Source organism: Pelodiscus sinensis, chromosome 8 (genome assembly GCF_052426305.1).
Source record: "Pelodiscus sinensis isolate ZL-2025 chromosome 8, ASM5242630v1, whole genome shotgun sequence".
Taxonomy (NCBI): domain Eukaryota; kingdom Metazoa; phylum Chordata; order Testudines; family Trionychidae; genus Pelodiscus; species Pelodiscus sinensis.
Window position 1 is genome coordinate 62,794,643 of NC_143059.1, and position 25,400 is coordinate 62,820,042.

The 25,400-nt window shown below is 45.6% G+C and overlaps 1 protein-coding gene across 12 annotated transcripts in view; it reads left to right on the top strand.

The window, feature by feature from the left end:
- Nucleotides 1-25,400, top strand: part of ABLIM1 (actin binding LIM protein 1) — a 324,103-nt gene that overhangs the window by 220,896 nt on the left and 77,807 nt on the right. For all 12 annotated transcript variants that reach the window (XR_012905702.2, XR_012905697.2, XR_012905707.2 and 9 more), the window contains exon 7: nt 23,890-23,977. Coding sequence is in view for 1 of the 12 variants with exons in the window: in XM_089780202.1 (XP_089636328.1) it covers nt 23,890-23,977 (88 nt within the window). In the remaining 11 variants the exon portion in view is untranslated. The remainder of the gene's footprint in view (nt 1-23,889; nt 23,978-25,400) is intronic.

Consider the following 25,400-nt stretch of genomic DNA (forward strand, 5'->3'; position numbering starts at 1 on the left):
TATCTCCACTTTTCAGGAAATGTTTTCAATTGGTCATGCAGAGGAAGATTTAAGGAGATGCTTGCATGGTTCTGTCTCCCTAATTGGATGTTTTGCACATCAGAGGGGAGAAAATGGAGAAAGAGAGAGGAGGGAAATGGATTGTTGTAAAATATGAAAAGCTCTGCTCTTGGAGTACACTCTGAGCCTCAAGCGGAGGAAGATGGTTAGACATTTCTAAGTTATTCCAGTGGAAAAGAATTAGAGACACTTCTCTGCCTTCACTATTTGCTAGGTTAACTGTTTGTTCTGCGGTGTCTGATATGCACATTTTAAACCTAGTGTTAGCTTTTCTTTTCTTTTTTTAAACTAACGTTACAAACACAAGGTTCCTGAGAATGTGTGTACTGGATGTATTCAAATCCATTCTAATAATTACTGTGATTTTTGGGGTTGGGAACAGTGCAACCAGAATGAACAAATGATGAAGAATATGTACACTTGCTTAGATGGGACAACTGCTGAGATGTTGTTTATTACTCACTGTCTCCAGACTGTTGGAAGGAAGCCCCAAAGGTACCCCCCAGGCACTGATGATTGCACACTGAAATTAACCAAAAGGCACAGAAACCTAGCCAGCTGTATGTGTTTATATTTGTTGAAACAGGTATTCAATCATAATAATCAGAGTGAAAAGGGCTTCTTAGATTAGTTTGTTTCTGGAAACCAGAAGAGTCCCCGGTATACAACATACATCATATTCAGGTGCACTAAGGATGTTAAAATTAGGTTGTTTAGTCATCGAGTAGTCGATAGAATTTTTACCGACTATTCGATGGAGGAAGGCAGCCCAGCTAAGTCCCAGCTTGCACGGGTACCAAACCTTTCTGTGGCTCTGCAGTTTAAAACACAGTAGGAGCCAGGAGGCAAGCTGCCTGGCTCCTACTGTCTTTTAGATTGCAGAGATGCAGCAAGGTTTGGTCCTGGCATGAGCCAGGATTGAGCTGGGCTGCCTGCCTAGCCAGCAGCAGCCCCTGTCTGCGCCACCTTCACATGGGCACTAGGACTCCTCCTCCCCCCATGGAAAGGGGTTGCTGCCAGAGCAGCCTCCCCTACTCTCCCCCCTCCTCCCTGCTGCTGTTTCTGATAGAAGCAGCAGCGGGGGAAAAGGGGTAGAGACAGTGCTGGGGGTGGGGGGACTGGCTTTTGACTGATATAGAGGCAGCAAGATGGTGGGGGGACAGAATGTGAGTAGTTGACTTGACTACTCTCTTGTATCCCTAGTTTGCACATATGCGTCAGTTCAGAGAGTACTTTATGAATCCTCTGGGTTCATGTTAGAACATACTGTTGTTTTGATTTTTGTTTCTTATAGCCTGTCTTCATTTTCTACCCTGTTGTTCTTTTATGTTGGTGTGTACTCTGCCAGCCCGCATGCTTAGGATCTGTCTTCCCTTCTTGTGGCCCTTGTAACTTTTATCCAGATTTGTTTGGACCTAACCTGCAAAAAGGATGTGAATTGGGCTGGGACTAGTGCCAAACCGTACATCTGAAGGCTGCACACTTCCTGCAGCAGCTCCTGTCAGAAGAGGGCTTGCAGGGACAGGGTGCGCTAAGCCAGAATGACAAGACTATCAAGCATCATTTCTCTTTAGTGGGAGTGTTTGAAGAAGATCTCAGAGCTGCACAAAGGAAGGGTACGCTCTTTGTGGTTAAGCTATAGGGCTGGGAGTCCTGGCTTTGCTAAAGACATCCTTTGAGATTCTGGGCAAGCCACTTTTATCTCATCTAAAAAACGGGGCTAATGTTTACCCACTTCACACTGTGCATCTCACATCATCCTGTGGTTACAATGTGAATTTCTGTATTTAGTGCATCTTAATGATTTCCATAACAAATGAGCTCAATACACATGGTAGTTATAAAAAAACCAAACATCTCACAAAACCAATTGGAGAATTAAGTCAACCAGGGTTTTTTTTCTCCTCTTATTCCTGATCTGCAATAATCTACAGTACGTAGATAAAATTAGGTTACACTGTGTAACCCCACTTTCTTCAAATGACACACTCAGTGGCAACTGTTCAATTCCAGAGTTACATCAGGAACACTATTCCAAACATTCTCAGGCTTCACTACTTCCTCATGGACAAGCATCCTGACCAGCACCCGGTGACTAAGGGGTTAAACCCAGGTAGTTAGCAAAGGTGTTGGCCAGAGGGCTGGGAGAAGCAATTGAGACAGAGTGTTGAAATTTGAATTGGATATAGATACCTTGCCTGCTTTCTTTGTGTGGGAGAGATAAATCAGGAGTTGAGAGATACAGAATGATTTAAACCCAGGCAGGACTACCATGCCTCCAAGGAATTTGGGTCATGGGAATGGACTGAGCACAGAGAAAATTGGAAGTAAGAAAAAGTGGATCTAGTCACATTCAGGGTAATTTTTCTTTATTTTGTGGTTTGGTTTGAGCTGCTCTGTGTGAATCTATGCCTCTCCTCCCCATTTACTACCTTGCATTGTGCCCAGAGACTTTTCTCTGTGTCTTAATTTGTTTTCCTTAGTTGCTCTGTAACATCCAGCAACCAAGTCTGCTTTATCATGTTTATCTTTCGTTTTGTAATAAAAACCTTTTTTTTTTTAAGGTGGTGATTTGATTCTTGTGTCCTGGAAGATCTGTCTGTGTGTGTATCTGCATGCCTCTGACTGAGGGGTCAGCTACCAGAGACTGCAGCTTGTTTCTCTCCTTTTTTCAAGCTGTTTTGGGGCAAAAGAGCTTGGGGGTATCTCTGGCGATTTCAAGTGTTCACACCTATTTTTTAGGGATAAAAAAGCACATGATGGTGGCAGCAATTCCCCAAAGTAAGTGTGTGTGTGTGTGTGTGTGTGTGTGTGTGTGTGTGTGTGTGTGTGATTGATTCTGGGAGGAAGTTTTTTGTAACTGGTCGCTGTAGAGGCAAGGTTTTGAAGCTCTCTTGCGGACCCTCATCTTCTGCACTCGGAGTGCCAGAGTAGGGAAAGGCCTGACACCACTGGAGACATTCAAAACCCTACGGCCTTCATCAGATAGCTCCAAAATCTGAGCCTCGTGCCACTAAACAGGTAATGCTTACTGGGTCCTGTTAACCGGTAGGGACTGGAGCAGCTCTCTGCCTGCCTCAGGCAGGGGACTGCTCCAGCCCCGCAGGGCCCATCACAAGCACGGGCTGCTCCAGCCAACTGCCTGGAACAGGTGCTGTCCGTAGTGGACCTGGCCCGGCCTGCACCCTCCCACCCCATCTCAGGTTATATGCGGTCTCCCAGAGAGCTGGCCGCAGAGCCCGCAGCACCCTTGCTGGCCTTGCTCCCGGGGAGGCAGCTTCGCTGCAGCAGTGAAGTCTCCTACCCAGGAGCAGGGCCAGTAGCCCTTTCCAGCTCTGCTCCCAGGGAAGTAGCTTCGCTGAGGCAGCAAAGAACTCCCCATGAAAAGGACCAGCAGGGGCTAGAGGACCCACTACAGGGGACACTTCACAGCGGGCTCTTCAGTATAAAGCTTCACACGGCAGAACCCACAGCCTGTAACCATGTAACCTCTAGGATTTTTAGCGGATACACAGTTACCTTTTGAAACAAAATTGTACATCCCTAGTCTTCAGATACTGTAAAGTTTGCCACAAAAAAAGAGGTAGAAAAGTTGTTCTCCACAGGGGGCAGGACAAGAGGCAACAAATTCAAACTACAGCACAGCAGACTTGGATTAAATCTCAGGAATAACTTCCTAACAGTAAGACAAAGGCTTCAGAGAGTAGCCGAGTTAGTCTGTAACTGGAAAAACTGAAAACACCACCACAAAGTCTGGCAGCACCTCAAAGACTAACAAAACATGTAGATGGCATCATGAGCTTTCGTGGGCTGCCTTGGGAGGCTGTGAAAGCTTCTTCACTGGAGGTTTTCAAAAGGACGCTGGATAACCACCCGTCATGGATGGTTTAGGCGCAATAAACCCTGCATTTGGGCAGGTATTAGATGAGATGACCCCGGTGGTTCCTTCTAACCCTAGGAGTGTGACAGCAAGCGTCTGATAACACCTTTTGTGATAACACCAATAAACTGTAAAGCTTAATGTATCCCCCACGCTGAGGGATACATTAGCATGACAGCAGTGCTCACTGCTAGCACATGCAGAAGTCTAAATCATGAATGGGAACGAGGCATGAAATATCAGTGCAAGTGGCAAGGCAGGCTGCGGTACTGGGGTAATCAATGGGAGGGCTGGTTTTCAGTGATTTCTATGCAATTCCTCTCTGCCATCCTGATTCCTAGAGTTATCCTGATAAAAGAATACTTGTGCAGTGTTCTCGTCTTCTTTTATCAAGAGACGTGCCCCCATGGAGATAATCTGGTTGTGTTCAAGGGCCGTAAGATCCTCCTGCTTCTGTTTATCCCTCTGTAGCATGAGACCGACCCCTGCATAAAGCCACTGAGTAAATTTCGCTCCCTTTAAACCAGCTTTCCTATTCCCACTCCCTCCCTGGGTGAAAGAGAGGAGAGTGTAGTCAGAGGGAAATTGAGAGAGACAGGGATATCCTATAGGAAACCCTAGGAAAAAACCAGACACGGAGGAGGAGGGGAGGGGAAGCTTAGTCTCCGGCGTGTGTTCTGGGTGGGGTTGGTTGGATTTACCTTACAGCTAGAGACCTCAGGAAGGGAGGCAGTTGGACCTTACCTGGCACTTGTAGCCTGCTCAGTCACTTGCACACACTCCTTCACCCATTAGTGCTTCCCTTGAACATGGGGCTTCTGCAGCCAGTGGAATGACATCTGGATGTGAGACACTAACCCAGATCAGCACGTTTTATATGGCTGAAGGGCTAGACAGAATGTTAATTTCCTTAATGGCCAGAGTAAGTCAGATCATGAGGCTCAGACAGGATCCTGACAGTTGTTACGCTTTGTGGGGGAGCATCTAAACTAAGGCTACACATCAACAGAAAGTCAATTTAAGTTACACAACTCCAGCCATGTGAATAACGTAGCTGGAGTCGATGGACCTTAAGTTCAGTTACCATGGGGTCTACACCACAGGCGGTCAACAGGAGAAACTCTCCCATCAACTTCCCTTACTCTTCTTGTTTGGGGTCGAGGAACAGGGTTGAAGGAGAGTGATCTGCGGTCAATTTGGCAGGTCTAACACGGGATTTTACATCCCCAGTTCATTGGCTAACCGGTTAAATGATTAAAAGGGGTCAAGCATCGGGGCGAGGCCCACTGCTGAGCTGCAGTGCCCCTCACTGTGTCAGGCAAGGGTTACTCCCGCAGGGAACCCAGGTCTGCTGCAGACAGGCTGCTACTGCCAGGATGCTGAAGTGGCCCCTGCCTGTGGAGAGCCAAGGTGCCCCGCAGGCGGGGGGTGCACCAGGGTCCCGGTCTAAGCAGTTCCTGCCTGCAGTGTGCCCACCGCCACCCTCCCCCAGGCAGGGGCTGTGCTGGAGTAGCCCCTGTTCATGGCAGCCCCTTCCCTTGCAGGGCTGGAGCACCCCCTGTCCGCAGCAGGTAGGGAGCTGCTTCAGCTCCCACCAGTTAATCTTAACTAGTAAACCTCACCCATTAAGAGTGAGGCTTACCTGTTAACTGGTTAAAACGTCCCATCCCTAGTCTTAACTAGACCCACTAAATCAACCCCTGGTGGATAGATCTCTCTGGACTGTAGGGTAGATGTAGCCCAAGTCAAATAGCCTCAAGCTTATTCTTGAATATTAAGAGGGGTCTTACTTCCTTTTGGCCATGTTTGTGTTCACCTGCCGGAAACCTCAGTGAAAAAGGAGAAGTGACTGAGATAATGTTGCTGTCTACAGTACATCTGGTGAAGACGGTCTCCTAATTTGGGTTACAATAAATGCATGTGTGCAAACCTACCAGATTAAAAAATTATCTAAGAAATTGGAAAAATCTGAGCTGTTTCACCACTTCTCTATCCTGATTTTGGTTGAAAATGTGTAGAGGGATACATATCTAAGTATTTGTGGGCCTCATTGCAATATTATCAGAGCTACAGGGACGGGGCTTTAAAGGTACCATCCCAAAACAAAGACAGTTTTATCACATTAGAATTCTATCTTCAAAGTTTTTTTAAATTCTGCTTCACACCTGCTGGTAATTTTAGTGACTGTCCATGTAGACTGATGTTCTTCTAAGCGTAGGAATCATCCATTTAGTATTGTGTCTGAGGCGGAACATCTTCAGTAACTTGCTAAATCAATAAAAGTCGGTGGAAAATTCAAGCCAGAATGGAGTTAGAGGCCGTTTAAATTTTCCTACTGCTCTGAATGGAACAGCCCTTGTGCTGTTAACGTGAACAGGTCAAGTTTTAGTTGTAGAATGCACAGGGCCTTAATGGTGGTTAAAACTTGGCATAAAAGTAAAATCTTATGTACATTTTATAATCACTATTTGTCAGGTGGCTGCAAAGGCGTTGCAGTGTAGGAGGCCTAAGTACAGCTGTGCAATTGTAATACATCAAAAATGCATGTAATCATGTGTTGGCTGACAGAAAATGTCTGTTGGTAATTCATTCTTCCTCTGTCAGACCTAATAGCATGGGAGAAATCCTAGCGGAGTTCTGTTATTCTACATTTCTGGCTCCCATGTGCTGTTGTTTTGGAAAGGAGGACAGGAATGAAGTCATAAATAATAGGAAATCTTAAGCTCTTCTACTTGCACAAAAGGAAAACATTTGTGTAATCAGGTCAGAGTTCTCAGAGCACTTGAAAGATAAAAGTGTGTTTTGTAGGCAATAGGGAAAGAAAGGGTGGAGGAACTTTGAAATACACTTAGGCTGTCTTTTCTCTGCAGAGGTTTTTTTTTTTTTTTTTTTTAAAGTCATTTTTCTGGAAAAAAAAAGTCACTTACGTCTACACTACAATCGCATTCATTTGACAAAAAATCGAAAGAACAGAGAGGTTTTTCCGACACTGGTAAACCTCTTTCTATGAGGAAGAAGCCTTTTATGAGAGAGCTCATTTGGAAAAAGACATGTGTGGACGGGGAAGAGGGAGTTCTTTCGAAAGAAGAGAAAAGAGGAAAAAGAACAGGTGCTCCATCCATAGTAATCACAGCTTAAATGAGAGATAGCGTCCATTCAGTGTGGATGCTATCTTTTGAAAAATCAGATCGCTTTTTCGATGTGCTTTGGCCATGTGGACGCTCTTTTTTAGAATAAGTTTTTTTGGAAGATCTCTTCTGGAAAAGCTTCTTCTGAAAGCAGCCTGCAGTCTAGACATAGCCTTATTAGGTTTCCTTAGATAACAGTCGGGTTGTGGCGCATACTGTATGTGCATTTGCATAGTGGGTTTTCTTGATATTGTGTGCAATGCTATTCTGTCAACCCAGATACACCTGTATTTGTACCACACATGGGAATGGGTGCTCACTTGATATATAGGGATGTGCACCTTTGCTTTCTCCGTGTTCTGCATCCAAGGGGCTTCTTGACAAGGTGCAAATAGATTTGAAGGCAAATTGACATTGTGTGTTATGAACAGATTGAAATCACAACTCTCTATCTCTGATGTGGGGTAGTCAATCACAGGGAGAAAGAGGCACAAATTACATTAAACTTGGGTGAAATTTCTGGCCGGTTGCGCCCCCCCCTTCCCTTCCCCCGGCCAGCTCCGCTCCCCCCAACCCTCTCCTGGCCAGCCCTGCTTCCCGCCAGCCGGTTCCCCCCTCCCCGCCCAATCTCTCCCAGGCAGCCCCGCTCCCCCTGACCTCGTCTCTGCCAGCCCCCCCATCCCGTTCTGAGATCATGTGTCCAGTATTTTTTTGAAACTAAGGGCCCTGTATATACAGCATGATGCAAAAGACCAGGCCCTGTGACCTCTTCTGTTGTAGACTTCTAAGGGTTTATCATTTTTTCCATTCTGTGACTAGCAGAGGTTAGTCTAGATTGAATCATGCAAAAGTGGCATTGTACCATAGATAATATGGAAACAGTTTTTTCTACAGTTATTAAATGTTCTAACATGCGTAAGTCTTAGTGTTCTCGGAGAGGTTTAACATGTAGTGCATACTGTCACTGACAGTGCTCTGTGTGTGCAACTAACTTGTCAATAGCAACCTCTGCTGCACGGTCCTGAATCCAGACTGGAGGGTGAGGTCTCAGTAAGGATTACATCACAGCTGTTTCCAAACTTTTTCTGCTCAGACTATCACCAGTATTCTGAGGATAACATACAGGCCTTTTCCTCTGAAAGGTCTTTCCAGAATGGGTTAAATATTATTTATCTCTATTTTATAAACGGGGAAAACTTTGTCCAAAGTCACACGGGGAGTCCAAGACTGAGCATGGAGTAAAACGCAGTTCTTCAAATGCTCAGGCGCCTAGATCTGATTCCCTTGTATTCCCAAGATGATCAATCAGGATCCTTTTACGAGCACTGAATGCCACATTTTTCTTAAGAAAAGAGATCCCACTCCTGGCTTCTGCTACAGCAATGCATGTGTTGTTTAGGGTTGCCAGGTGTCTGGTTTTAAACTGGACAGTATGGTATTTGAGCTTTCTGTCTGGGAAACAAATTGAGAAAATACCAGACATATAAATTTCCAGTGTTTTCTAATTAAGTTTTATCATGAGTATCAGTACATAGCCCAGCTATCTCCGAGACACTACTGACTTCCTAAGGAAACTACAAAACATCGATAACCTCCCCAATAATACCATCCTTGCCACCATGGATGTAGAAGCTCTATATACCAACATCCCACATGAAGACGGATTACAAGCAATTAGAAACACTATCCCAGAGGACACTACTGCCAACCTGATAGCAGACCTATGTAACTTTGTTCTCACCCACAATTATTTCCGGTTTGAGAACAACTTATACCTCCAGATCAGCGGCACAGCCATGGGTACACGCATGGCCCCACAGTATGCTAACATCTTTATGGCTGACCTAGAACAACGTTTCCTCAACTCCCGTCCCCTTTCACCCCTCCTCTACCTACGGTACATCGATGACATCTTTATGATCTGGACACATGGCCAAGAAACACTGGAGATATTCCACAGAGATTTCAACAACCTACACCCCACCATCAACCTCAGCCTGGACCATTCTACACGAGAGATCCACTTCCTGGACACCACCGTACAAATCAACAATGGAAAATTAGACACCACTCTCTACAGAAAACCCACTGACTCATACAGTTACCTACATGCATCCAGCTCCCATCCAGAACACACCACACGATCCATCGTCTATAGCCAAGCCCTTCGATACAACCGCATCTGCTCTAACCCCACTGACAGAGACCAGAAGCTTCAGGATCTCTACCAAGCATTTATAAATCTCAACTACCCACCCAGAGAAACAAAAAAGCAAATTGAAAGAGCCAGACGAATACCTAGAAACCATCTACTTCAAGACAGACCCAAGAAAACCAACAATAGAACACCACTTGTCATCACCTACAACCCCCAACTTAAACCTGTCCAACACATTATCAATAAACTACAGCCTATATTGGAACAGGATACCATACTCAAAGAGGCTCTGGGAGACAGACCCATAGTCTCCTATAGACAACCACCTAACCTCAAGATGATTCTTACCAACCACCACAGGACATACCACACTAATACCAACCCTGGTACCTTCCCTTGCAACAAACCCCGTTGCCAGCTTTGTCCACATATTCATTCTGCTGATACCATTATTGGACCTAACCAAGTGAGCTATAAGATCAAGAACACATATTCCTGCGCATCCAGAAATATAATCTATGCTATCATGTGCCGAAAGTGTCCATCTGCTATGTACATTGGACAAACATCTCAGACACTTCGCCAAAGGATTAATGCCCACAAAACAGATATCAGACAAGATCACAAAGAGAAAACAGTTTCTTGCCACTTTAACCAGAAAGGACACTCTCTAAATGACTTAGCCACCTGCATTCTGCTACAAAGACCTTTTACATCTGCACTTGAAAGGGAATCCTCTGAACTGTCATTCATGTTAAAATTCGACACTTACCAACAGGGACTTAACAAGTCTTTGAACTTTCTCACCCATTACCAAGACAGTTTCCCCAATTATCACCTGTAATACCATTAACTCACAAACATCCCACTCTCCCTACCTTTAATATCAGCAATTCACAGACACTTACCTTCCTTCCTCCCCCTTCCCACCCCCCCGCATCCCCCTTCTGTTCTGCAATGTGATTTGTCCTTTTCATATTTGTTCATTTTTTTAAATTCTATCCTTTGGTATATATGGTTGTGACTACTTTCTTCCACTATTTGATCTGAGGAAGTGGGTCTGGCCCACGAAAGCTCATCATCTAATAAACCATCTTGTTAGTCTTTAAAGTGCTATATTGTCCTGCATTTTGCTTCAAGTACATAGCTTCGTGAGTGTGTCTACCAGCCAGGCAGTATGCAATTATGCAGTAGAGTGGGGGCGGGGCTGGGGCAGGATGGAATCCCTGGGGCCGAACTTCCCCGTGTGTCCCTCCAGGATCGTGTGCAGGACGGGCAGCAGCCCGGGATTTGCGTGCGCCCCGGCCAGACCCGCTCCCTGCTGGCTGGTTCCTCCCCTGGCCAGCTCTGCTCCCCCCCCCCCCCCCCAACCCCTTGCTGGCCAGCCCTGCTTCCCGCTGGCTGGTTCCCCCTCGCCAGACCTACTCCCCCCCACTTCCTCCTGACCTGCCCTGCTTCCCGCCAGCCGGTTCCCCTCTTCCTCCCTCGATATTCCCTGGCCAGACCCGCTACCCCTGGCCAGCTCTGCTCTCTCCATCCCCTTCCCCCGCTCCCTTCCTGGCCGGTCCGCCCCACCACCTCCATCCCGTTCTGAGATCATGTGTGTCCGGTATTTTTTTGAAACTCATCTGGTAACCCTAGTGCTGTTGAAGCAAACAGAGGAGGGGAAAATTGAGCCCAACGCAGGGTAGCTTCATTATAACTCTTCAAACTATCAGACTCAATAGAATGGTTACCATTATTTTAAACTATTTTTTTTCTTTTGGGCCAATGTTTCCTCATTCTGTAAAATTTTGCAGTTCAAGAAAGTTAGATGACTATTTGGTGAATGCATAACATGTGCATTTTACTTATGTGCTTATCTGATATGTCCAGACAAGTCTCAGCTTAAAACTTTATGATGGATTTGCCTGTGGGAAAGGAAAAGTAACAGGAAGGTCATGAGATAACTGTATATAGTCATCAGTTTAAACTGATAATAGAACTGCTTACTTTGGCTAAAAAAGCATAAGTTTCTTTTAGTGAGAGAGGTTAATACACATTTGAGAACAAAGCAGTTTAGAGAAAAATGCAGTTTTAACACTCCATTTGTCAAAGTTTACTTTGTAACTCAGTGCCATCCACACATCTGTGGTCAATTAACCAAGCCTTGTACGTAAGCCTATTTTACATGTTGGTGTCCAGTAGCATCTCTCCAGTGGGGTCAGTTAGATTCAATTGTAAACTTCTTATTCTAAGGGTTGTGGTTTTCATTCATAATAAATTAATTTCAGCTAAAATTTGGCCAACTACCTGAAGTGTCAACCTGGGGTGGGGGGGAGGAGGGAAATCTTATAAACTTATAATCAGTTTTACAGGTCTCCTTTGAAAACAGTCAATCTTTTAAACCAAATTCCCTCAACTGTAGCATAATTGCAATATTTTTGGAAAAAAGTTTTTCAAATGACAGTTTTTCCAGAAAGCTAGAGATTTTCATATAAAATTGTGATGAAGTCTGAATACAGCTATTCATAAAAAACTCATTCTGGAGTCTCAGAGGGGTAGCCGTGTTAGTCTGTAACTTTAAAAAAAACAGTGGGTAGTCCTGTAGCACTGTAGGGTATGTCTACACTTGCACCCTCTTTCGAGAAGGATGCAAATGAAGACATTTGAAATTGCAAATGAAGCCGGGATTTAAATATCCCATGCTTCATTTGCATATTTGTGTTATGGCACTTTTTCGAAATAGTGCTATTTTGAAATAACAGATGCTGTTAAGACGCGGTTATTTCAAGAGAAACTCTTCTCTCAAAATAACTGGTAAACCTCATTGTATGAGGAATAAGGGTTATTTCGAGAGAAGGGTTTCTCTCAAAATAACCACGTCTTAACAGCGTCTGTTATTTTGAAATAGTGCCATAACGCAAATATGCAAATGAAGCATGGGATATTTAAATCCCGGCTTCATTTGCCATTTCAAATGTCTTCATTTGCATCCTGCTCGAAAGAGGGAGCAAATGTAGACTTACCCATAGAGACTAACAAATATATACATGAGCCTTTGTGGGCAAAACTCTCTGCTCATCTGAGGAAGTGGATAAGGAATAGAATGTTTGAGCACAAATTAGCGATTGACGTCAAATAGAAAGGAACAAGCTACAGAACAAGGAGTATAACATCTAGGGAATTAGCAACTTTTGATTATAAGGCTGAACCATGGGACTTGGTTCAGATATTGGGATTGTACATCTCTTGTTTCTAACATGAAGTGACTCTGAGGCCAGAGCTGGAAGGATGAAAAAGAATTAAAAATGTATGACTATGAATGACTACATTACATTCTTTCCATACCTTGATGTCCTAGCTAAATGGGTAGCTCTACATCTGCTGATCATAACTGGCCTTTATACAATTACACTCTGTAGCTTAGCATCAAGACACTCCGTAAGGGGTTATCTTCTCATGAAGCCCACTGCATCTGATAACATTAACTGACTGACTCTTTGGCAATCAAACTTAAAGTTTTTGACCACGGATTCATTTCACATAGTTGTCTGACAATTCAGACAATGTCCAACTGTAACAAGGATAAAGGCTTGCTATAACTCAGAATAGGTTGCTGCTGCTTTCAATTCCCACTGACTGCTAGCACTTTTCAGAAGTTGTGACACTGGAGTTTTACTCCTGAGACATCCCTATGACTGCTAGCTACTTAGACTATATAAAACATCAGCAATCCTTGAATCTCTTGGCAGGGCAGATAAGTCCCTTGCAAGAGGTGGTGTAGAATGTGGAGAGTGCATGGAAAGGATTAATTTTTCTTTTTGACTTTTTATTATTTCCTTATTTGGGGATGATCTCTTCAGGACCTGACTCAGCTTTCTCAAGAGTCCTTTTCCTCATTAACTGGGAGAGGTTCTGAACCCAGCAGGACTCGCTTGATCTCAAAGTCTGACATGGCTGTAATAACATGTGACAAGTAGCTTTGTAGGCCTTGCTTTTCTTGAGAACTGCTGGGAATGCTTTGGAGGCAACTTTAGCAAATATAGAATCTCTTATGCTTTGTTGCTTGGTATGGGCCGAACTCTCTCTCCCTCCATACAGACGCGCACGCACTGGGATGTATACGGTATGTACTTCTGTGACTTGTTTGTCTCCATGTATATCAGTGCAACCAGCATCATGGCCTCATTCCATTGTTAAGTTTGAAAAAAGGCCCATTGAGCTTTCTCAAGTTTTCTTTTCTACCAATATCAGCTAATATCATGGTTACAGTGTGTCAGAGCAAAACTGGATCACACGCATATGAGGCAGGATGACAATGGTAGGGGAGAATTAAAAATAAGGATAAATTTTCCACCTTCATTTGTATAGCGACTGTGTTACCGTGAAAGTGACGCAGATATTCTCTTGCTCCTTCCTCCTTATCTGACTTTTCTTGAACAAACACTTCTCTTCTCACCCCCAGCCCTGCCCCTTCTGCCAGTGCCGCTTTGAAGGTCCAGTCACCCATGTCTTCCACAGCAGCCTCCCAACTTTATTCTATGTTACTCCTGTGCATCAAACACTGTTCTTGAGCTAATAAGCCAAGCTTCACCGCTCCCCTGTCAAATCCTCTTCCAAACCCACCTCTGCTGTAATGCTGACAAGGTCACCAAAGATTATAGAAAATCTTTGCTCCATCATGCTGTGTGCTACCTTTTACTGAGCAACTGTGTAATTAAGGAAAATAAGGAGGCTGGGGAGCTGTTAGTTTTCTATTTGTGACACCCCTTCCTTTGATACATAATAGGAGCACCTCATGAAGCATCCTCACAGTATCCCTGTGAAGTGTTTTATAAATTGAGAACTGAGGCAGCTTGCCCAGGCTCACACATGTTATGGCAGAGCCAGGAATTGAATCCAGGTTTCCAGCCAAGGTTTAACCCCAGCACCTCTCTCCCCTCCCTTTACCCTTCTCCCATGATATCACAGGGCAGGGACCCAAGTTGTCTTATGTGCTCTGGAGTACCCAGCATTCCTTGAGGTGCTATAAATAATAAATACAGCTAAAGCATCTACCATTCTAAACATGCTGCAGAATTCTCCAGAGCAATATGCCCCAGGCACTGTTCTCTTGCAAGCTGTAGTTCTTTGGGGATACTGGCTACATTTTCAGAGGCAGAAAGTAGGAGGAAAATGAAAAATATAAATTCCTTTTGAGAAACTGACTGATGGTGATGAACCAGCCATTCCTGTTGTAACAAGAGGCAGATTAAAATTTATTGGGGCCCCCACACCGCCAACCCTAGGGCCCTAACTCCTGTTCCTCCCCTTGCCCCCATGGTCCTGCTTCTTGGCCTGGTCAGAAGTCAGGCTGTGCTAAGAGCTACCCAGGGAGCCTGGACTGCTGTGGGGAACCCTGGAAACTCCACCTGTCTGGATGACGCACTCTTGGGGGGCAGGCACATGGGCTGGGGGCTGCTCTTAGGTACACTGGCTCCTTGCTTTGGGGCAAGTGGAGGGTCCAGAGCTCCCCACACAGCTCTTACTATAGTCTAGGACAGGGATGGGCAATAATTTTTGATGGGGGTGACTCCAAGCTTTTGGAAAGTGGTTGAGGGATGCACTCTTCCATGATATTAATGGAGGAGGTGCAGGGTCTGGGATGGACATTGGGTGCAGAAGGGAGCTTGGGGTAAAGGATTGGGGTGCAGAAGGGAGAATGAAATTTGGGGGGAGTCTGGGTGAAGGAGGCGGTTGTGACCTAGGGCAGGGGACTGGGATGCAGGGTTTGGGGATGTAACCTAGGCTAAGAGGAGATGGTGATCTGGGGCAGGAGTCCAGGGTGCCAGATCTGAGAAGGGATATGGTTGTAGGAGGGGGGCAGAAGTGCGGGGACAGAGGATTGAGGAAGGGAGGGTCTGGGGTGACGGGCAGGCTCTGGCCAGGAGACTTACCAGCCAGCAGCCAAACCAGTCTGCCTGCCCAGCCTTGTGCTTAACTGAGCTGGAGGAGAGGAAGGTGGTGCTCTGTGGCTGTTTATTATTCAAACAGGCAGCTCCCATTAGCCAGTTTTTGGCCAGAAACCAGCCGGTGGGATCGTGCTGGGGTGGGGACAGCACCTGAAGCTTTCTCCCTCCCCTCCAGGATTACAGTTTTGAAAGGGAAGCAAGGCCAGGTAGACACGATTCTGAGCGGTGTGCAGGCCAAGTAGGGGAGCCTACCTGGGGCTCCGAGCTGCCTCTGTGGGCCAGATCTGGTGGCTTGGCGGGCCGCATCATGCTCAGGCCTGGTCTAGGGTGACCACATGGCCCGTTTGGACCAACACAGTCCTGGCTTTTTTGGCAAAACTCGGGCATTTGTGAGAGGGGGAAATTTGTCTCTCTTTAAAAGGCTCATTCATCTAGGGAAAGAATGCATCTGAGTGAGGGTGAGGGGGGAAACCCGGAAAAGCCTTGATAGCTTATATATAGCATACTGAGCTAGCTGGAAAAGTCTTTTTGAAAAACAGCTATGGGGAGAAGCTATCTATTTATGCAAGACAACAAAGGAACCATATACAGTTGCTGCATTTTAATTTGCTTCCTTTATTATTTTAAATAATTTAGAACTGCCTATCCTAATGCAACTGGTTTAAAATGAGGGAGGGGCAGTTTCATGCGGGAGGAGAGTGGATGCGGGGAGGGGGCAGCTCCATACGAGAAGAGAGGGGCAGGAGAGCAGTTCTGCACAGGGGGGATATGCTAGGTGTATAATGCTGGAGATGAGGCAAAATTCCATAGACTGCTTTTGGTCAGACTTACTGGCGTGCACAAAGAGGCGATCCTGCATCTTCCTGTACAGCCCTTTGAACTGGTGTGGGTCTGCTATGCAAGGAAGTGCTACATCGGTAACTCTTCCATGGCCCCAGAATCTCCTGTCCAGCCCTGTGGAAGTGAATGAATAAGTGAGTGTGGGGTTTTTCTGCATTCCAAAAGTTGGCAACCCTAGTGTGGTCCCCACAGGTGGGGGCACTGGCCCCTTGGGCCTACAAGATAATCCGCCAGTGGCTGTAACTCTGGGGGAAAGAACAGCTGCATGCCCAGACTCCTGGGAATCAAATTTACAAGAGGTGTTGGCTTAGTATGAATGTACTTAGAGCTACAGGTAGTGATAATATTCAGTGTCCTCGTTAACAAGAACACAGTAGCAGGATAAAACTTCCATTATCGTGACACAAAGGAAAGGAGAATTCTATTTATACAGCTGAGGGGAGGTGGAACTGAAATGCCAGCAATGTTCTGTACTGGACAGGCCTTATCTTGTTCTGAGCTGTGTGAGGTTTGTTGCCTTTCAAATGCTTTGTTCCTATGGCTGTTTTAAATCCCATTTTGTTTGCTGCTGTTGCAGCTGGATTTGATCTTCTCTGGCTGAGATTTGATGACTTCTCTTTCTTCTGCATGTGATTGCAGAGGTGGGGAACCTTTTTTCTATACCAGGCCACACACCCACAGAAAAAAGTCAGAGGCCACACACACAGATACAGCCCCATGGGGAGCATGGAGCTGTGGCCTTCCCTTAGGCTCAGGTGGGGCCAGAAATGACAGAGGCAAGTGCAGGAGGGGGCTCTGGAGTGGGGCAGGAGATTGTGATGAGAGTGCTGGCTATGGTTGCAGGCTGCGGGTTGGAACTGGAGATGAGGTCTGTGGAGTGCAAGGGGGCTCTGGGCTGGGGTCACAGGATTTGAAGTGCAGAAGGGGGCTCTGGGCTGGGGCCAAGGAGCTGGGGTGCAAGAGGAAGTTTAAGGTGCAGGCACCAAGAGAGAGCTTGGATGTGGGAGGGGGCTTAGGGCTGGGGCAGGAGGCTGAGGGGTGGGGGATGGGAGGGAGTGAGGAGTAAGAGAGGGTTCCAAGCTGAGGCAGGTGATTGAGGTGTAGGAGGTGGGTTTTGGGTTAGGGATGTTAGGGAGTGGTCGACTGGAGTATACGCTTAGTGCTCTGAACCTATGGGCTACAGGCTCAGAGTTTCCAGGCCACTGTGCAGAGACTTGCTGCAGACCAGAGGAAATGAAGCAACGGGCCAGATCCAGTCTGCGGGTGATAGTTCCTCACCCCAGCGTACAGAGAAGGGAGAGGACACATGGAGTGTCGATAAGCGTTCTGATTATTTTATAATGAAGCCCCTTTGGAAAAACTCATGCTACTTCCTAATTGCCCTGAAATGCTAGAGATGAGGCAGAGCCATAGATTGCTTCTGATCAGACTTACTAGCATGCAGAAAGGGGCGATTCTGCATCTTCCAGTATGGCCATTGCTTGAGCTGGTGTGGGTGTGCTCTGCAAGGAAGTGCTAGGTCAGGTTAGTTCACCAGACATCACCAGTGCAGAAGGTAAGAGCAACACCAGTGGCTAACACAGAGGTGGGCAAGACACCTCTCATGGGCAGATCAGGCCTGCCAAGCCACTGGATCCAGCCACCACCCCCCCCCCCCCCCCCGGGATCCTCAGGCACGTAGAAGCTGCTGTTTTAAGCACAGGGCTGCTCCGATAGCCTCTCTGCTCTGGAGGGAGAGGGAGGCGTTGTGTGGTCTCCCACCCCTAGCCCAGTCCTCAGCTCCAGTTGGCTGGAAACAACCAGCCAATAGGAGCTGAGAGATTGGCCCGGGAGATGGAGGCAACACAAGTCTTCCCCCCCCTCCCTGCCCCTGCAGCTGAGAGCCACATGGAGGTTACAGCCTGTAGTTTTAAGCAGTCTGGAGCTGCAAGAGGCAGGGAGCACAGCCTGCTTTGGGATGCTGCAGGGCTGGTGGCCGGGAGACGCTTAGGTAAGTGCCTCCCAGCCAGAGCCTGCCTCTCGCACCCCTGCCCCTCCTGCACCCACTCTCCTTCCCTGACCTTGCACCCCATTCCCCTGCCACAGGTCAGAACCCCCTCCTTCACTCAAACTCCCTCAGACCTCACGTCATCTCCTGCACCCTAGTCCCTTATCCCGAGTGCCCTTCTGTACCCAACCTCCATCCTCGATGCCACACCCCTCCACAGAAAAATGCGGCCCTTGACTACTTTCCAAAATCTTGGAGTCCCGTTCCCTCGCCCTCCCCCCCCCCCCCCAAAAAAAAAATTACTGCCCACCCCCTGGGCTAACCTAAGTGCAGGCCTTTATTTGTTGCTGTCGTGTGGCTCAGTCCTTTCTGGATGGGAAGATTCCTTCCTTGATAGCCTCCCTGAGCCACAGACTCTGTTACTCAGGCTTGTTGCAGCTAGGAAAGGATTTACCCTAAAAACAAAGTATTCCCTGTGTGGTATGCCCCACACCAGTGTCAACTCAGAGCGGCCCTGCATCTCTTTGCTAAGTGCCTTTCCCCACCTGCTCCAAAACAAAGGCTACACACTGGAGAGTCAACAACTGACCCTTGCTTGGGGTTCAGTTTAATTAACGAGGTAACTAACAATAACATAAAGAATAGTGATAGAAATGTAGCTGTGTTAGTCTGGGGTAGCTGAAGCAAAATGCAGGACAATGTAGCACTTTAAAGACTAACAAGATGGTTTATTAGATGAGCTTTCGTGGGCCAGACCCACTTCCTCAGATCAAATAGTGGAAGAAAATAGTCACAACCATATATACCAAAGGATACAATTAAAAAAAATGAACACATATGAAAAGGACAAATCACATTTCAGAACAGGAGGGGGATGCGGGGGGGAGGGAGGGAAGGAAGGTAAGTGTCTGTGAATTGATGATATTAGAGGTGGGGAGAGTGGGATGTTAGTGAGCTAATGGTATTAGAGGTGATAATTGGGGAAGCTATCTTGGTAATGGGTAAGATAGTTTGAGTGTTTGTTCGTTCCTTCTCGGAGAGTGTCGAATTTTAACATCAATGACAGTTCAGAGGATTCCCTTTCAAGTGCAGATGTAAAAGGTCTTTTTAGCAGAATGCAGGTGGTTAAGTCATTGAGAGAGTGTCCTTTCTGGTTAAAATGGCAAGAAACTATTTTTTCTTTGTGATCTTGTCTGATATCTGTTTTGTGGGCATTAATCCTTTGGCGAAGTGTCTGAGATGTTTGTCCAATGTACATAGCAGACGGACACTTTCGGCACATGATAGCATAGATTATATTTCTGGATGCACAGGAATATGTGTTCTTGATCTTATAACTCACTTGGTTAGGTCCAATAATGGTATCAGCAGAATGAATATGTGGACAAAGCTGGCAACGGGGTTTGTTGCAAGGCAAGGTACCAGGGTTGGTATTAGTGTGGTATGTCCTGTGGTGGTTGGTAAGAATCATCTTGAGGTTAGGTGGTTGTCTATAGGAGACTATGGGTCTGTCTCCCAGAGCCTCTTGGAGTATGGTATCCTGTTCCAGTATACCATAACATCAAGTTCATCACAGGGGTGCTTCACTCCTAGGATTGCTCTGATCACACCTTAGCCACCTGCATTTCCTTTCTGTCCAGGTGAAATAATGAGTCACTTTTCTCGGAGTCAGCAAAATCCACCTATCCCTGCCTCAACAGAGTTGACATCAGCTGACTGTGTGGACGTACTGCGAGTAACCACTGCCAGCCTCTTACAGCCCTGTTCTGCCTCCTGTGAGGATCTGTACAACCTCCTGGGGTTAAACAGGGGTGATTTGGTCCATGCAGTCTCAGATCAACAAAGAAGCAAGCAGTAGAGCTGTGGAAGGGAACTGAAACTGTAGAAAGGAAACACCATTCTTGTTGTTCATCTGCTTTGCTAATTAGCCGTTAATATTCGGCTTCCTTTCCCTACATTGTGTTGATTAGTTGTTAGGCAAAGTCCCTGGTGAAGGTTTGTGAGGGGTTTAGTGTGGCTCGTGTTTCATACCTTACTTAGCAAGAGACATTCCTGCTAAATGTCTGCCCAGCTAAAATGCCCCCTGCTACCTCAGGGAGGGGAAGGAATCCTGGACTGTTCCCTTTAGGGATGTAATAGTATAGTGGGTTAACCAATAAGCAAAAGCTGATAAGCATTTCCCTCCCCCACCCCGCACCAGTAAAGTGCTTAGTTGGCTGGCCAGCAGACTGGCTCAGTCCTGACTCACAATGGGTCCAGGACCTACCCCCGCTGCAGCTCTGCATTTACAGTATATTAGGAGCTGAGTAGGCAGGAAGCCCAGCTCATTTCTAGCTTTTGCCGGGTCCGGGAGCTCAGACCCCTCCTGTACAGGGCCTGCTGCCACCCCTGTATCAGAGACAGCAGCACAGGGCGACAGCCCGTCCATGAGGGGAGCTAGTTTTTAAACTGGCTTCCCTCGCGGACCAGCTCCCACCTGGCACCCCGCACTGCTGCCTGTGATACAGAGACAGCAGTGCAGGGTGGCAGGGGCTCCTTGGGAGTGGGGCTGGAGCACACTGGCTGCCAGCCTCACCCCCGGGGACCATAGAATAGCCGAGTAATTGCTAAGAATTCATGAAGTTACTCGACTATTCAATTAACCGATATTTAACATCGCTGTTCCCTTGCACTAATTCTAAATGCAGGGAGTACACATGTTGCTGCTGCCACCTCAGTGTGAGGGAGGGGAATGCTGGGGCAGCAAAGGTGAGTTTTGAAATGAGTCTCTTTGGCACGAGGGTGGATCTGGTGTGCCTGGGGCAGCCCCCTCTGGGATTGCTAAGGTCAGGGCAGGCGGCAAAAGGAGGAGCAGATACTCCCAAGTGAAACTCTCCAACTATTCACAGATTGTACTGCTGATTCCCCACCCTGGTGTTCAAGAAACAAAACAGGAATTACCCAGCCCCCTTTATCGCAGGCCAGTTTTCTGGCTCCCAATCAGCACGTAGTTCCAGTACAATGAGAAATGATTTTAAAAACTCTGCTTCCATACACAAAATGTTAACCCAATGTTACCAGTGCACATTGGCATTGATGTCCTTTGATGGACCATCAGACAGCTCAGTCCTGATGCCATTCTGTCCATGGGTGTTACCCAGAGACACAGCACAACCTTGCAAATACAGATATACCCTAAATATCTATAATTTGTAATAGAAAGGTGCTACCAACATATAAGCAAGATTATGGAACTTGGTAAATTTTAACATTTTCACATGGCATATCTGGTCTGTTTCCTTGAAATTGTATAATATCGGTATCAATAAAACCATAAAGTGTCTCCCATATGCCATACAGAATTATAGAAAGGAGAGAGGATCTGGTAAGAATCCATGAATAATGATATAAGTAAGATAACATGTGGGTAGAGAGAGGTAAGAAAGAGGTACAGATATTCTCCATACAGAACATTTGTAATATCCTCAGCTGGTAAATCATAGAAATAGCCATGCCTGGGTCGTCGTCTTCTCCTTCCTCAGCTTAGACTTAAAAGACACTGGAGGCTGTTTATAAATGGTTCTCTCTAATCTGATTTCCTTTCTTTGATATAGAATTCCAAGAAAAATGCTTATTCTGTTAGAAAACAAAAAAGCAGCTTCCCCCCCCCCCAGCTGACAGTCAACTAGCAGTGCCTAAATCTGTAGCACCTTGCAATACCCAAGTCACTAGTACCCAAAAGACCAGCTCTTACCATGGCCTTTGTTCCCCTAAATAAAAGGATGGATGTACTTTTCCTGCCATCTCTCCGTGGCTTGCAAGTTTAGTCCTCTGGCTGTTAGATTTCTGGTAAAATTGCTGTGATCTGTGTGTGGGTGAGTATGTGAGCGAGGAGAGTGAGTGAGGGATTGCTGGGATGAGAAAGGAAAGTAATATGTGTAATGGGTTCAGTCACAGAGATCCATTTGGGACTGTCACTTGATGCACTGAAATGTCACTGAGCTAACCTTCCTGCTCTCCTGGGTGCCCCCCTTGCTCTGTCTTGCTAAGCCATGCCCTCCAGCTTCATCTAGCACTGGCACAGAGCACACAGCCTATAGCAATATAATACAGATGCTGATATCAGCTCATCTCTGGGTAGGCTCAGTTAAAGGGACTTACCTCAGCACCTAGGTGCGCAGCCCCAATGGGACCTGCACCCCAGATAAATCTATCTTACACTATATAAAGTTTTATTCAGGTTAAACTCATGGGCTGTATCTACACTGGACCACTTATTCAGGAAAATCAGCCGCTTTTCCGGAATGAGCTGTCTACACTAGCCCTTGAATTTCTGGAAAAGCAAAGACGCTCTACTGTACAAAATCAGCCGCTATTCCGGAAAAACTATTCTGCTCCCGCTCGGGCATAAGTCTTTATTTTGGAACACTGTTCCGGAAAAGGGCCAGTGTAGACAGCTCAGTAGTCTTTTCCGGAAAAAAGCCCTGATCGTAAAAATGGCGATCGGGGCTCTTTTCCAGAAAAGCGCGTCTACATTGGCCACAGACGCTTTTCCGGAAAAAGGGCTTTTCCGGAAAAGAAGCCTGCCAATGTAGACGCTCCTTTTCCGGAAAAACTGAAAACGGAACAGTATTCCATTTTAAACAGTTCCAGAAACTCATGCCAGTGTAGACACAGCCATGTTGTTTGCTATCTTTCTCACGTAAAAAAGATATACGCATCTGCTCCCTCCTGTCCCCCCAAAAAATTGTTTTACACTGGGTTAAATAGTGAACAAAAGTGATTCTTTGAAGATTGAAGTGGTTATAAGTTATAGCACACAGAACAAAGTAAGTTACTAAGTAAAATAAAACTCAAGCTTAATACATTAAAAACAAGGAGTCGGTAGCATTTTAAAGACTAACAGTTTTTTTTAAGGCATAAGCTTTCATGAGATACAATTCACTTCTTCAGATCCAAGGAAAGCGAAGGGGAGGGGACATCAGCACTAGTTAATTCAGAGTGGATGGGCTCACCTCCAACAGCAATGAGAACGTGAGAGTAACTGAAGGGAAATTACGTATTGTAATGAGTGAGCCATTCCATGTTTCTACTTAAATCTTATTTTGACAGTGTCAAATTTACATACGAATTCCATTTCAGCAGTTTCTCGTATCACTCTGTTTTTGAAGGGTTTGGGGGTTTTTTTGGTTTTGGGGAGGGTTTTTTGCCTGAGAATGGCAACTTGTGAGTCAGTAACTATTTGTCCAGAGTTGTTAAAATGTTTTTCTACTGGTTTTGCACGTTGCCATTCTTGATGTCTGATTTGCGTCCATTTATTCTTTTGCATAGCGACAGTCCAGTTTGTCCAATGTACGTGATGGGGGGCATTGCTGGCACATGTCATATATTACATTATATTATAGAGTACCAAAATCCAATCAGTCTTGTTTGTTATGCGTTTCAGTGTATTTTAGAGTCTCAATGACTCAGGGACTTTAGATTTGCTAATAGGAGTTTGAGTATTTAGCACCTTTAAGTCACTCATTCAAATTCAGGTCTGGCCGCTAGTGCAAGTCCTTGAATTGAGGTTACTCTCTGAAGTCATTTGGGTGACCTGTGTGAAATAAATTGATGGCACCAGGAATTCACCCTCAAATCCCTCATTAAATTAGCACAGTGCTCCAGTGACAGAAAAGAGTGCCAAGGAATTAATTGGCCATTAAGGCTAACTCATTCAGGTAGTAACTACACAAATTGACCCACTATGTTGGGACAGTGTGGGGAAAACTCTTGTAGCTATTAAGCAGTGTGTATTCCATGACAACTTCAAAGCAGCATCATATACATTAAAAAGAAACAAGAGGGAGACAGGCAGAAGCCTATCAATGAATTATAATAAGATGGTGTATTGCTTCCTTATTGCCCTTTTTCTTTTTCCTTAGGCAGGTGACAAGCATTACCATCCGAGCTGTGCACGATGCAGCAGATGCAACCAAATGTTCACAGAAGGAGAAGAAATGTACCTGCAAGGTAAGTATGTCTTCCTACCCCAACCATGCCAGAAACAGGCTGAGGGTCAGAGAGTCACCCAGGAAACATCATATCATCATCAATCCTCTACCAGCCTGTCTGATGTCTGGCAGCCAAGGATCTGACTCATTTGCTGGGCAGACTTCCTTTTTTTCCCCTCTCAAGGTCATGGCAGTTCAGAAGCCATCCTCTGAAAACTTAGGTACCTGCGATTCCAGCTGTCTTGTTATCATTGCTGTTTTCTGATAATTACCCTGCAGTGACTCCAAATTGTGGTTGCCCCAAATTGTGCTTTTAAACATGTAGCAAAAGGTAGATTTTAGTCATCAGCCTCTGACAGTGATGTCTTACACAATCCTTCTTTGGTGCACAAATTACTGCATGTGGGACACCAGAATGAGTGAGCAGCCATATTGGTTGTTTTCCTCCTAATTGTTTTGCTCTCATGTTCTTCTCTTTTGAACCTGAATAATTTTAATGGGCCTTTGCTTAAAGTGTGAGTGTGAGACACAAATACTTCTGTAACTTCTATCTCTGAACCTCTGTCTGTTTCTTCACGCTTGCTTGTCTGAATTCCCCTTCTATCTTGTCATGTTGCTCTTTTATCCCCTTCTACTTACTTCCATGCTCAAGTGTTCTACAATCTCTTTTCAAATCCACTTCTTTCTTTCTTTCTGTCCATTTTCATCTCCTTAGTTTTTTATCTTCCGTCTAACTCTTTCTATTCCCTTAAGTACTGCCAATCACACTTTGTTCATATTTCCCCCACATCCAAAAGAGAATATTCTTCTTTTTGGTTGAAATGCCCACTTGATCCAAATTTGGATCTGATTTTTTTATTTCCAAAGGAAATGCTGCTTCAACTCTGAGGCTAGTCATTTGTTCCACTTTGCCTAGTTTAACTGAATATAGGTAGGAAGATGTCTAGTATACATCCTTACCAGCAAGAAGTTAAAGTTGATGAGTGCCTGAAAAATTGGGAATGAGCCTGAGAAGCCTCTTTCTGAGTGTGCACATGTCAAGAGAACTTTAAATACATGGCCCTAAGTGACTAGGGAAGAGATAAATAGGATGTGGAGTCAGGCAGTCTAAATGAAAGAGTGAACTGAATTGTAAGAATTCAAGGAAGGTTCCCACTGGAGCAATCCATCAAGAAGAAAAGATAGTTGAAAGGAAGAATTACTGGGCTGATGGATTTCTGTATTCTGTTCGCTATTATTGAAGACACATGTTATAATTCCTTCTTCCCAGCCCAGCTCCTCCTGCTTGCTTGACCCTGCAGCCTTGTAAATGATATGCACATTAGGGTGCATCTACACAGCAGGACTTAACTTGAAATAAGTTACGCAAACTGAGCTATATCAGTTGCGTAGCTTATTTTGAAATTGGGATTGTCTACACAGCTTTTATTTCGAAGTGTAGC